This window comes from Scomber scombrus, chromosome 10 (assembly GCF_963691925.1).
Source record: "Scomber scombrus chromosome 10, fScoSco1.1, whole genome shotgun sequence".
NCBI classification, from domain to species: domain Eukaryota; kingdom Metazoa; phylum Chordata; class Actinopteri; order Scombriformes; family Scombridae; genus Scomber; species Scomber scombrus.
Genome location: NC_084979.1, coordinates 21068013 through 21081893, shown reverse-complemented (window position 1 = coordinate 21081893; position 13881 = coordinate 21068013). Strand labels below are relative to the sequence as shown.

General features: G+C 38.8%; 1 protein-coding gene across 1 annotated transcript; it reads right to left on the bottom strand.

The window, feature by feature from the left end:
• Positions 1-1114: 1114 nt before the first annotated feature.
• LOC133987672 (ninjurin-1-like) lies at positions 1115-13014 on the bottom strand. The gene is made up of 3 exons (XM_062427116.1): positions 12976-13014; positions 6630-6867; positions 1115-1257 (listed from the first exon to the last, which is right to left on the bottom strand). Exons 1-3 carry the CDS (start codon positions 13012-13014, stop codon positions 1115-1117), a joined length of 420 nt encoding a protein of 139 aa, XP_062283100.1.
• Positions 13015-13881: the final 867 nt, after the last annotated feature.

Below are 13881 nucleotides of genomic sequence, written 5' to 3'. Positions count from 1 at the left end.
GTTGGTTTGTCCTCTGAAAGGTGCTTTGTCACAGTCACGTTGAAGAAATTATAGTTTCGAACACAAATATTCTTCAGGTATTAACAGATAATTATGCAAAACAGATGTTCTCAAACTACTTTAATATTCTTTTGTTAAGGTACAGAAATGTATAAAATGAGCATTTGCTTGGGCTCTAATTGGGGTTTCAGTGACACTGCTGGAACACAGTCTAATTAAGGCTTCAATTTTAACAAGCAGTTCTGCTGGAATCGGTGCTATGTTGACTGACTCACCAGCTGCTGGTCCAGAGAACCACAGACACACTTTAGCTTTGCTCATTGCAAAAGAAAGTCATGCCACAACCAAACATTGGTATAATTGAATGTTAGGCATGACGCCTGTGGTTGGAGACAGATGTGTCGGCAAGGTTAAAGCTGTTGAGGTGGGTCAGAGCTTTGAGTCAGATGAGGCACACCCTGCTGTGCGTATATGTGCACAACAGACCCGTCAAACCTCCTGGTCCGAGCCGTCTGGAAAAGAACCATGACATCGGACTCGAACGTCACCAATGCAATTAAAAATTGAAGCATGCTCAGCTGTCAGCATTTGTGTGTGCATGTGACTGTGGTTGAGCATTTCTGTCTGGCTGGTGCCTGGGTTTACTCTCGGGCAGAGTATGAGGTCACATGTGCCTGACTGCTGTTGTCTCCACTTTCCTGTTTGTCCACTATAGTAACAAATGTCGTGTTGTTCATGCGCCAGACCTCTTTGTCACTACTTTGTCACTGTTTATCTCTTGTTCCCTGTTATCTCTCTGTGCCTGCAACAGTGCAGGACAATGATTTTCTAGTAAACGAACAGTGATTGGGTTTTGTTTAAGTTGTTTTCCGGTGGAAATTTCTCTGAGAGCCTGGAAAGGTCAGTGTGTTTGTAGGTCAGGTAGGGGGTTGCAAAGGTCAGGTCAGTAGAGAAGAGGACCAAAAACATGCTGACTACATGAATGTCTATAGGGGCAAACTGCATAGTAAGGCAGGATAGAAAACACCTGTTTGTAAAGACAGGGGAGCAGAGACAGTAATAAAGAATGTATGTGACTTGCAAAAATAGAAAGAATACCTTTGTGTGTTCTTGGTCAGTCGCTGCGCTTCGGACTGTGGACTCCAAATGCTGTGATGAAGACATTGACCACCACAATGATAAAAACCAGGCTTGTGGCCAAGTTTTCCATCATGTTAAGCCTCCGATGCTTTAGCTCATCATTCAGGTTCCATCGAACTGTGTGCACAAAACCAGGAAGCACAATTTAACAAAACACAAACACACACTCAATGAATGTCTAATCAAACATAGGCAATCTACTTTATTCTGGGACTCAAGCCAACTCATTATGACACAGATTTTCCGTCAACTATAAATCCATGTACAAATAATTCTGGAAAGCTCACATGACAATGAGTGATCCAACAAAAATGCAGAGTAGGGCATATGAGGTTAAGGGAGTAATATGATTTAATTTTTACAGAACACTTAGTGGAGCCAAACAAATCATTCGATCGTATTGAAACCATTCACGATTAATGAGAGAAAAATAGAAAGTGATGAATTATGAATTATGATTTTGTCCTTAATCATTGTAAATTGGAAACAACTTACATTTACAGCCCAACAAAACATACTTTATATTGTGTTATCATCTTGATACTTCATGACTTTTCTGAATTCCTTATAACTTTCTGCTTTGAGAATGCACACACAGTGAGGTACTTTACCAGTGTGATCTTCCATGCTTTATTCAGAAAATGCTTTCAGCTATTTTGCTTTCATCAATCATCATGATGGGGGCAAGGTACCTGAAAGCATTTCGTGAATAAAGCACAGTGTCCTGGAAAAGAGTTGTGCAACATGGTTTGATTTAGATGGGAATTGCTTCTAAGCATGATTTTGAACTGATGACATGTTTAATTAGAGACCCCAGTTGCAAAACACAATGGATTTTCATATGCTCTGTAATTGGTGTTGGCAGTAGTATTTATACAGTACTACCTCTCGCAAATCGCAGATAAATCTGTTTGAATTTCTGTTATTGGGGTTTTATATAAATGTGTTCATAAGATCAAACAGATAGTTCTCTAGAGTCTGATTGACCCTGAACATAAATAATGATACCAACTAAGGTAATGTACTATACATGTTTTTTCCTGTGTATAACGTTTTAGCATATTCATGCATAGCATATTCAGTTGGAAAATGAGGGGGTTACAATTTTAATAATTCTGTACAATTGGAATTTTAATGAGCTCAAAAGAAAGGAAAAAGAAGGATTTAAAATAAAGTTTTGGTTTATTATTTGATTTTGGTTTATTTACCTAACCTATAGGTTAGTGCCTCCAGTATATAGCTGTCATACAATAAGAATATAATTTCAGAAATGTGCATAGCATCAATGTTGATTGTTTTGATTATAATTAATGAAAGAAAGTTTCATCGCCTTTATACCTGTGGTGTCTTTAAAAACAGGCACAAACACTGTCTTTATTTTCTACTAAACATCCCAGTACTTAACTTTTTTTAGGCATTAACCTCATTGTGGGTTCAATCATCTAAGTCGGGCAAAGATAACAAGCATCTGAATAAAAGAGCATTTCAGGGAAGAGTGACAACTGATCAAGGGAAGTTTTTATTTTTCTATATAATACAGTCATTCCATTTGTGCTTTTTAAAAACACCTTTATCTAAACAAATGATGCAAAAACAATTAATCAGCATCTTTATCATCATCATCATCATCATCATCATCATCATCATCATCATCATCATCATCATCATCATCACAAGGACAGGCCTATAAATAATTAAGGTGTGATCCAGGAAGCATTTGAGTGTCTAGGGTTAGTACACAGTAGCAGTGACTCCACAGGCACATGTTATGTGTACGTGCATGTATGTGTGTATTTGTGGGAGATTACCAAAGGTTAAATGGTGTAAGGACCCCGCCTGGCTGTGTGTGTGTCTGATCTGCATAGGGTGGGGTGGACTGGGGTTTTGTGTGTGTTGGGGGTGGTATGTAGGCCACTCACATCATGCACCACTGGCTCCATTAGACAGAGCTGGATCCACAGGAGTGGGAGGTGGGAACAGGGGAAGAGAGGGCAGCGGGGTGCAGAATATTCAAAGAAAATGAAGAAGGAGGAAGAATGAAAAGAGCGACAGGAATGAGATGTGTTTGATATTCTGGTGGAGACAAGGGGCGTTGTTTGGGGGGGCTGGTGGAGTCAAACGATTTGTTGGTTGGAGGGGGTCGAAGGGAGCAGGCATTCATGAATGTGCGATTACCATCACGTGCTGACTGACCTTCTTTCAGACACATGATACTTGATTTTAATTTATTTACACATGTACACAAAAAATACAAAGTAACCAATACAGCAATAATAGAAAAATGTGATGGAGAGGTAAAAAAAAAAACCCTCAAAGGGGCTTTACCCAGGCACTCAATTAGAAAAGGAAAAAAGCAAATTAAAATGATGGGAAAGAGAGAGAAAAAACAAAAGGTAAGATTGCACACAATAGCAGACATGCATACATGATGACTGAGTTTTATGTACACACAGTTGATGACTCTTAGTCTTCATGCTTGTTTCTAGAGAAGAAAAGTAGTGACAAGTTTAGTTGGATGAATACACGCCCAGACTGAGTTACAGTAATACATAAATAGGTAAACCAGAGATAAGTATAAAAGTCACAAACTCAGCATTTGTCATAGGTAAAACTCTTCCCGAAATTTCAACACTTTTTGCAATTTTAGTAGTGACTGTGCTGTTTTATTGTAACCAGAATTAGCTCATCAAACTGTACACCCTTGAAATCATGTAGGTTTTTATCAATAATAGTATTATAATAATAGTACACAGGTCATCATTCCCTGGCTGAATACCAACAAGAACAAAACATGTTTTCTTCATATTGAGAGATAATTTGTTAAACCAATCACTTACCTTAATTTGAGTTTATAATGAGTTCTTTATTTAATATTTAAGTTATTTTGTTGGGGTCTTTATGTGAATACAAAAATATAATATAATCAGCAAATAGTACTTTGGACAATTGGTTAGAAACATTACAAAAATCATGAGTACAAATTAAAAATAAAATGGCCTAAAGACCGATCTTTGAAGTACATCATAAAAATAATGAATAACATTATAAGGGACAGGTTTTTTGTCTTTAAGGTAACTTGAAAACCAGAGAAATGCATATTTTTTAACTCCAAGTTAAGTCTAAGAAGATTTCGGTAGTATTTTCCTTTCTACCTCGAGCTTTATAGATTTAATTAACACGATAAGAGAGATACAAGATAAACCCATATTGATGTGTATATACAATTTGATGTCTATCCAGATGATTCAACAATCTTTGTTATGAATTATTTAAGCACTTTGCTATTACAGGTGGAATTGAAATAGCTGGGTCATGATCTTTATATACTGGAATGATTTTTGCTATTTTTAATTCAACACCTTTTTGTAAGGACAGATTAAGAAGTCAGTTAAAGGCTTAAGTATTAGATCCTGAACTAATTAGATAGGCCACCTGGGATATTGTCGAAAACAGGAGATACATCTTTTAGATTATATGACCTTCTGGACCCCAGCTTCTGTAATCAAAGAAATTGTAAAATATTCTAGTACAGGAAAATTCTTTCAAACTTTTTCTAGATGGCATCCTAAAAGCAAGTTGTCTATTTCAGAAAAGAAATTATTGAATTTATGGACTATTTTTGAGGCTCAATTGTGAAAACATAAATTGTATTAAATTCTAATGGTAGTTTTGTTGATTTTTTTGTTTTTGTTAATCATAAATTTAATGGTTTGCCTCAGATAAGGTGTTAACATAGTGTTTTTCAGATCTTTTGATGATATGATTGAATTTGTGTCTGCATTTTTTAAATTGAGCAAAACTAAATGGAGTACGACTCTAGATATTTGTTTGTAAAATCTGTATTTAGTTTTTAGACGTCACTATAGCAGAATTTATCCAGGGATTAGCTGATCTACTGAGGGGTTTAGAGGAAACATGTGTAAGAGGAAATGACTCATTGTAACATCAGGAGGTGATATCAGAAAAAAGAGTTGAAAGCCTTTTGAGCCCTTTGATGTGGAGCAATCATTTGTTGGAAATATGTTACATTTGTTTCATTAAAAATGAAAATTCATATTTGGGTTAGGGTTAGTGAGATTGGGGCATTGGAAGATTTTTGTTTACAATTTTGACAAAAGATCTGCTAATGATCAGCAACATCCATATAAAAGACTCCAGACTTCAAAGTTATATTTAAAACATAAAAGTTATCATTCAGTGTGGCTGTTTGCTCAGTCACTCAGTTGGGAGTTTTAATCAAAGGACGGTAAGAATGAGAGTGTAACGTATCAAAAGAATCTGCGATTTTGTTATTATCCTTGCTATTGATAATACTGATGCTAAAATCACCCATTAAATTGTAGGGTTACCGTTCTGTGTGAACAATATGAAGAACATAAATTCATAAACATTTGAATTTGGTGGTTGATAGATAGCATACCCAATAATGGGATTACTTATTTCACAAACACAGGCCCAGCAGAAAGCACAAAATGTGTTTCTAAATAATGTTTTACTGAATACTCTAAACCAGAGTTGAGATCCTTTAAAATGCAATGCTCAAATGTTTCCTCACAGTTAATTATGATTAATCGTAATAATGATGATTAATAACAATTATTGTGATTTTTTTCACACAGAGAAATTATAATCTGTTCTAGATTTGTAGAAAAATATTAAAAGGGAGTTTTAAGCAAGAAGGAAACTAAACCATATGTTCATAGGCATATACGCTAGAATATTTTTTTCATAATTGGCTATTTTTGGATTATTATTATTATAGTAGTAGTAGTAGTAGTAGTAGTAGTAGTAGTAGCAGTAGTAGCAGCAGTAGTAGTAATATATACCGGGTAGTTGTGTGTTTTTGATGCTGTCTTACTTTCCTTTATTTACTCCTGTTAGAGCTGACATGGGTCAGTGTAGTCTGGCTACAGTTCACTGACCTGCTGTTCAGTCCGTTAGAAAAATAAACTGCAGTCTAACTTGCAGTCTTACATTTCATCTTCTCATCTCAATGGACCTGTTTGTCAATCTCCCCAGATGTGTCTGTCAAATTTAGACATCCTCAAAATCACTAGGTGTTTAAAGCCTGATTGCCTGATTGTCTTATTGGCCCTTGTCTATATACTCCAAGACATGCATGGACATGTGCATTGACACATATTGACACCTTTACGCACATACACAGTAGACAAAAAAGGACCTAACCTCTGCCTCTTGACTCACGAGTGCTGACAGCAGCACTAAAACCTTGGTGAACTCTGACCTGGTGTCAGGCCTGGTTGCCATGGTTACAGCTAGAGTCCAGCTGGTAATGAATTGTGTGTCAGGAGTCAGTGGACTTGACATTGGTGGGTGTGGGGGTGTATTGTAGAGCAAAAGGTGGCATATGGTAAGCTTCAATCTTCCTGAGGGACAGGATGGAGAGGATGAAACACAAAGGGCAAGGGAAGGTTGAGAGACAACACAGACACCTCTAGTGCACCAAAAGGGATTGTTTATTTTCTCACCTATGAAGATAAGCAGAACACCCACTGTGACCTGCAGACAGAGGGAGATGCTGATTAGGGTGATGATGGGGGTGTAAAAGGAGATGTTTGGCCCCTGCTCCAGCACAGCCTTTAGCTGGGAGTCGTTGGCCATGAGTAGAGCCACATCCAGCATGCTCTCAGCTGCACTCTTCTTGTTGGCATAATGGTTCATATTTAGAGGCGCAGGGCTGTTGGGCCAAACATCTGGATGGGAGGCCTGGAGGGGGAAAGAAGACATGAGGAGGGGGAAAGTAATTGGCACAGAGATAATGTTTATAGCTTTGAGATAACGCCTGAAAGAAGAATGCTCGGAAGTCATCTGAAAGACATGCTCTGTGCTGTATTTTGTTGTCCCACTAGAGCAACAAGGCAGCATGTTGATGAGGCTAGCAGTAATTTAGTGCTTCCTGTGCAATGCTGGTGAGGATCTGGTTAACATTCTGACCTAATTAGCACATCAAGCAGCCATTACAGAAGAGTGACCTTTGAGAACAGACCCATTAGTAGCAAAGCTATACTGACACACTGATAACATACCCATTAAAACATGGTGAACATGAACAAGTCAGCATGCACAGCGTTCAAGGCCACTACATACAGTAGCTACAATATGGTTTCAAATGGTCACATTAAGTATGCCATTTTCCTTTATCTTTGCCAATGTCAAAGTTCACTCAGCTGCACTCTTAACACACTGTTTCACATTTTGTAATCAAATCACAGCGTCTGACTGTCCATCCTGTGCTTGTAAACAGACTGGTAGCGAGTGACAGTGTGATCATGTCATGTCATGCTCATATTGCTGTCTCTCAGAGCAGGATTACAGAGTTAGCTGGATAACTGCACTGACTAAAACCCAGAACAGCTCTTTTTTACGTAAGCAGTTTACTTCATTAATCCTGCTTTTTGAGACAGGCTGTTTTTCTGAGTACCAATATTTTTTCTATATATATCAAATGAGCAGCGACAAAAATGCACTTAAACACTGTAGTGCATTTATTATATTGCATATATTGTATAGCAGAGTCTTAGGGAGGAGATTAATTTAAGCTATAAACCATATCAGTGATCAACAGGTGATACCCAAAAGTTTAATCTCAGTTTTACATTGGATTCTATGTTCTATTGATTCTTGTGTAGTTGATTATGTAACACAAGATTAGCTAGGTTGTGAGTATGTCCACTCCATCCCAGTGGACTCTGTACCGTAAAGAGAAAAACATGAACTGCGCCAACAGGTGCTGGATAAACATGCCATTTTCTGATCAATAAGAAATCATTCTCTTTTAAAATGATGAAAATACACCTTCCTTTGGAGCACTGTTGCTGTGAACATCCACTTGGATCTCACTGTTCAGCGATGTTTGGCAACACCTGAGCACCATCGCTGAAGATTTCGTCATGTCAAGGCCAAAACCTGCACTCTCGTACACTTTGCGAACATGAAATAATCAGGAGTTTCTTCCTCAGCGCTGAAGCCTTCCCTTTTTTTACTGCACAATACACCCCTGCAGCTGCAGAGAGCATAGCTTGTCAGAGATTAACCAAACCACAGAGCTGGTACGAACTGTCTCTCCTCTGCTCCAGGGATAGAAACAAGGGGAGAGAAAAGAAAAAGTTGCACCCTCTAATTTGCTACAGGGTAGGATACAGCTGAATTATAATGTATTTAAGAGATTCACAGCAATCAGCTGGCATGGTTATGTTGATGTATGAAGGGGAAGTACAAACTGAGCAGTGGGTGTGGTCGAGGGGGTTGGAGAAGAGCTTGTACTCTGACTGCAGTACTTATTTAAAATTTTCTTTCAGTCCTGGGATAACCACTAAGCCATGATTAATTCTCAAGCTCTCCACCTGACAGTGTACGTATCAGTTTATATTTTTTAAATGGCATAGCTCCGTGTGAACACTGTAGACATCCTTCCAAAAGTGTCTCCTTGGGCTTTCTCAAAATCATTGTCACTCTGAGCCATAATGATCTGTGGTACGACTCACAACAAGGAATTAAACAGTTCTTGAAAACCTGTTTACCTACACTCCACGGGAAATACAACACGGCGCGGTGTAGTGTCCTTGTGACTGCGATTTATGCCAAACGCCACGAATGGCACACTATCATGACATGTCAGGGTCAGCCATTCGGCTCTCACACACTGACACATCCAGCTTTTCAAAGACAGCCCTTTATCCCCAAGTCAACAGACACAGTGAGACAATACTTATTGTGAGATCACAGGTTGGAAACATGCACTCAGTAAGTCTAAAAAACACAGCAGATGAATTCTCCACTATTCACCTACAAACATGAAGAACCCCTATTATGTATTGACTATACTTTAGTAATGTGTACACAAGGACAAGACGAGAGGCCACCTACTCCATTTTTTTTGTCAGGATTAATCCTCATGTCTATTCATATCACATGGCTGAGAACATACGATAACTAATCACAGCTGAGGAGACATGTAGAACCCAAAGATAGTGTATATAGGCCATGGTATATCATATTGTAAGGGGGTGGGGAATGTAAAACATGCTGCATATGCAAACAAAATTACCAGATGCATTTGATCCAGGCTCTCATTTGGATATCACTTAAAATAGAAAAACACGGAAGACAGGCCTAATTTGCATACTGTATTTGCACTGACTTGTGTTTTCCTATTTGAGAAACAGAATGCTTGTCAGTCAACCAACCATTACAGATCCATTGTTATTTTGCACAATCTAAAACGGATAGTTCTCATTAGGTTCATAGTTCTGTACTGTACTGGTTCTAAGTTTTACTGCTTATTTTTGTTATGAATTATTCAAGCTGCATTCCTTGTCTGAAACAGACTCAGGGGAGAAACTTTGGGGGGAAAGGGAGGGAAAACAGTAAGAGATTTTTTTTTTATTGTTTGAATCTGTTTTAACTCTCAGTTATGTGTGTGTCACAGTGGAATATCAGATAGATTCATGAAATAATATTTAACATATCCTGCTTTCTGCAGAATTAGATTAGGTGTTATTAATATTGCAGTATGTTGATAAGAGAAATGGTCCAAAGGAAATAAGATTGTCAACTAACTTATAAATGAAGGACTTTTTAAATGATTCATGTAGACCAAAATGCTACACTGAGAAGTTAAAGTCCCCCTTTACTCAAAAATGTGTGTTGTTTATTGTTGCATCAGTTAGATGGTTGATCTTCACTGTGCAGAATGATGCATGGGTTGCATTTGACACTGGAAGGCTGTTTTCACATGCATCTACTGAAAGTGGAAAGTTTCTCTTTGATCCTTGAAAATCTGATTTCTAGGGGTGTGCCACTGAGCATATTTTGTGACATTCAATCTAGTTTGGAGGCTAATCGTGGTCCAATATTCAACTCTCGCACTTGTGATGTGGAAACCTGGAGCCTCCAGTGCACCTACACTGAGAATATTGATTGATTCTGGATTTTTCGATGAGAGAGGAGTCTATGTCATTTTAAGGATTAAATGTACTTTTTTTGGAAAAACCATATCATACAAATTATTATTCCAAGCATAAGTATTGTATTTGCATGTATTTATTTCATAATACATGTCTGGGGAGACTCTTTATGATGCATTTAAATAATTTGAATGGCTTGGTGAATAAATAATAAATGAATGAAATGGCCAATCATAGACACAATAAATACATTCTATGTGTATTGTGTGATTTTTTTCTCCAGTGTGGGTCCAACAATTTAAAATACACTGTTGCACACTGTTTTGGATCCCTGACAAACATCAGAGATGCAAGTGTTGATTCAGATTGTCTTGAAACCAACTGAACATTCAACTGTTGCCCCCGCTTTTAAGTTTTACCTGAACTGTGCAATAGTGAGGAGCAATGTTGCAGAAAAACAAAGGGGCCTGGAGGTAAAATACATTTAAACTGATGCCAATTCACGCAGTGCTTTAAAACAAATAAAATACTGCCGACTTTCATCCACAGATACACCACCACCACCATGAATAAAGATGTGTACCACCATATGTAACTATCCAATGCCTGCCCCACAGCTACTTGGAGTTAGTTTATCACAGTTCATCTATTTGGATTTTTATAAAAATCAAGAATGGCAGAGCTACAGTCTGTGATTTTTGAATTCCTGAGATTCAACCCAAACCTTAAACTTACATGAACCATTACAGCAGTTGGGAGTGGGAGCACTTTTTCACTGCGTAAAGCAAAGTAAAGATTTGGCTGACTTCCAAGCAAAAGAATGAACTCATTCAACTTGCACACCTCATCTTAAGATTTTACTCTTTTCCCACATCATCATACTCACTCATTACAGTTAAGCTAAATACCTGCATGACAGTTACAGTACCACCACGCTCTATATCTGACATTTAGAAAGCTCTTTGCAGCAACAATGGAAGACACCATTTAAGACGTAGTGAGAGATGCATTTATTATTAACTTCACTGGACTTGCTGTTGTTCAGCAGCATGTCGAAAAAGCAAATGAACTCACATCTGTAACTGCATGGGTGTGCGTTCCCCTTCCTTTTGTTTTTTTTCTCATACATCAGCACTTCTCTGCTTTCCATCCATCATGTCCAATCAGCAGCCTCTCTCTCTCACTCACCTCAAACTCTGGCCCTCCTCCAGATGAGGATCGACCCAACTGTAAATCTAATTTCCATGATTCTCTGTAGGGCTTTTAGTTTTACAGCCTCACACAGTGCAAAGCAAACATGGCTGTTTCAGACCACGCTCCCGTACCGCTATGGCACTCAGAAAATGAAACACTCTCATTCCAGAGAAAGTTGCAAAGTAAAGGGTACTGATTATCAAGAAAGAAGAAAAGACATGCTCAAGCATGTGCTAGTGCTGTACTGCAATCAGACCGGTCATCAGATTGGTTTCAGATTTCAGTATAACAAAGGCAGAGATATTAAAAGCCTGTGGAAAGTCTGCACGCAGGATCTTCACTCCATAAAACAACCACAGATTGATTCCATTCTAGTTGACTCACTGTGTTGAGAGACACATTACAAATGACACCAATTGCTCATTTTATTGAGCGTAAGGGTATTACATTTTGCATCTGCTGGCTGAGCTCTGACAGTCATAAGGAAGTATATCTGGCTGCCAGGGTCTGTCTCTCTCTCTCTCTCTCTCTCTCTCTCTCTCTCTCTCTCTCTCTCTCGTCTCTCTCTCTCTCTCTCTCTCTCTCTCTCTCTCTCTCTCTCTCTCTCTCTCTCTCTCTCTCTCTCTCTCTCTCTCTCTCTCTCTCTCTCTCTCTCTCTCCTCTCTTCTTCCTCAAACACACAGACACACACATCTATCCGAAATTAAACACTGCTATCAAGACAGTGACCATATAGATGACACAGTGAGGCCCATTTCCTATCCCTGTAAAACTAGATGCAGCTCTACCATACATAGTAATTACTTGTCAAATGGCAACTTCATTCACCACATAAAACACAATTAACACTCCTGCAACAATCAAGCTGTGGCACGATGTAGGCTGACATTATGTAAAAGTAAAACTGTGTGTGCATGTATATGTGTGGACATTTTGGCCAGTGAAGTGGAAACAAAGGAGAGCATTCATTATTTATAAGGTCACTGAGGTGCGAACGGTACTTTACTCCTCAACTGAACCAGACCGTCATCTGACCCAGCATGCCTGTAACAGACATGTGGATTTCAAAACACTTTCTTTTGTTGACCTGTTTCGGTGTGGATATGCAATCTATCCATCTGTATGGACTTTCTTTTCTTGGCTTCTCTCATATAGATGATGTAATTGAATACACATGCAAAAAGAAGGGCGGATACTTTAACATGAACACCTTAAAATAAATTGCAACAACACCAGAAATTATGGCTCTAGCCGGTGAAGCAACACCTCTTTGACCTAGTCCCAACAAAAAGATTTAGATTGTAATCTAAATAATGCTGGCATTGCAGCATGGCTGCTGTATTCATTTCCATTATATTTTCCAGGTTGTCATTGTTGTCGGACGTGTCCATCTCCGAGCACTTAATTGGCACCTGTTGGATTTCTCAGTGGTTTGATTATCCCCTATGTATGACTTTATATTCATTCTCCACTGCTCTCTATTGTTTGCGAGAAAGCAAGAATTAAAACCCCATGGTAGCCAAAGTAAATAAATGAATAAATAATGCATCCAGGCTTCAACTCTTGAGGTTCCTCTTGCTTCTATACATTGTGCAAACCACAACTTATAATACCAATCTATTTTTTCTTCAAAAAACGGTCACCTATACAGCCTAGTATGACACAATACAGGACTGACCTGTTTCTCATATAAAAATGGTCTCAAATATCTTACCTCAGCCCCACTTCCCCTGTTGCTGCTGCTGCTGCTCATCATTATCCCATGCGTGGGCTACTGCACCTCAGCTGCAGGCTGCAGAGAGAAACTGAGCTGTCCTGTTGTGGAGGAAAAAGGGGTTGAGACTTGATTTGATAGCAATACATGCAGTTTTTTCTATTATGGTACCAGAACAAGTCTTTTCTTAGAAAATCCTGTTGTAAGGCAGGTTGCTGAACTATGTTTGAGTGATTGGATGAGTCTGAGAAGGGCGTGAAATACATTTTACTGACACAATAAATGTTACAAGGAATAATTTTAACAATTTTTGAATTCACTTGCTTTGATCCTAAATCGTCTTTGTTGCTCTTTTGATGTCAGCTAAGTGTCACTCTTGCTGTTGAGCACTACAGCAGTATGAGTAGGCTCTTCGTGGACTCCCAGCGTGCAGTGTGATTGGACGGCCGCTCCAGTCGTTACCAGGGGCGTGGATCCAAGCGAGCTGAATGGGAAACACATTTCTGAGCCTCACCGGTGTTTTAACCATAATGGGGAGAGACGGTGACAAGCGGTAACACTTGTCCCCCTGAATTAATTGGCGAGGGTGAGGACAGGAAAACTAAAAATCCCCCCCTCTCCTTGTCGTAAACCGGCCCGAGTGGTCGCCAACTACATGCTCCGCATTCAGCAGCAGCCTCGAAGAAACAGTGGAGAGAGACTCAGCATCGAGCTGCTGTGTCTGCAGCCGAGGAGGAGAGAGGGATGCGAGGACTTGAAAGGAGATAAATACAGCACATTCGTCATTTAAAAAATTAAAAAAAATGATGTGTTCAGTTAAAAAAAGACGGAGTTAAACCTGATTTTTGTTCTCTGTCGTTTTGGTAAGCTCCAGTCGGTGAAAAATGAGGATAATATGCAGATAGG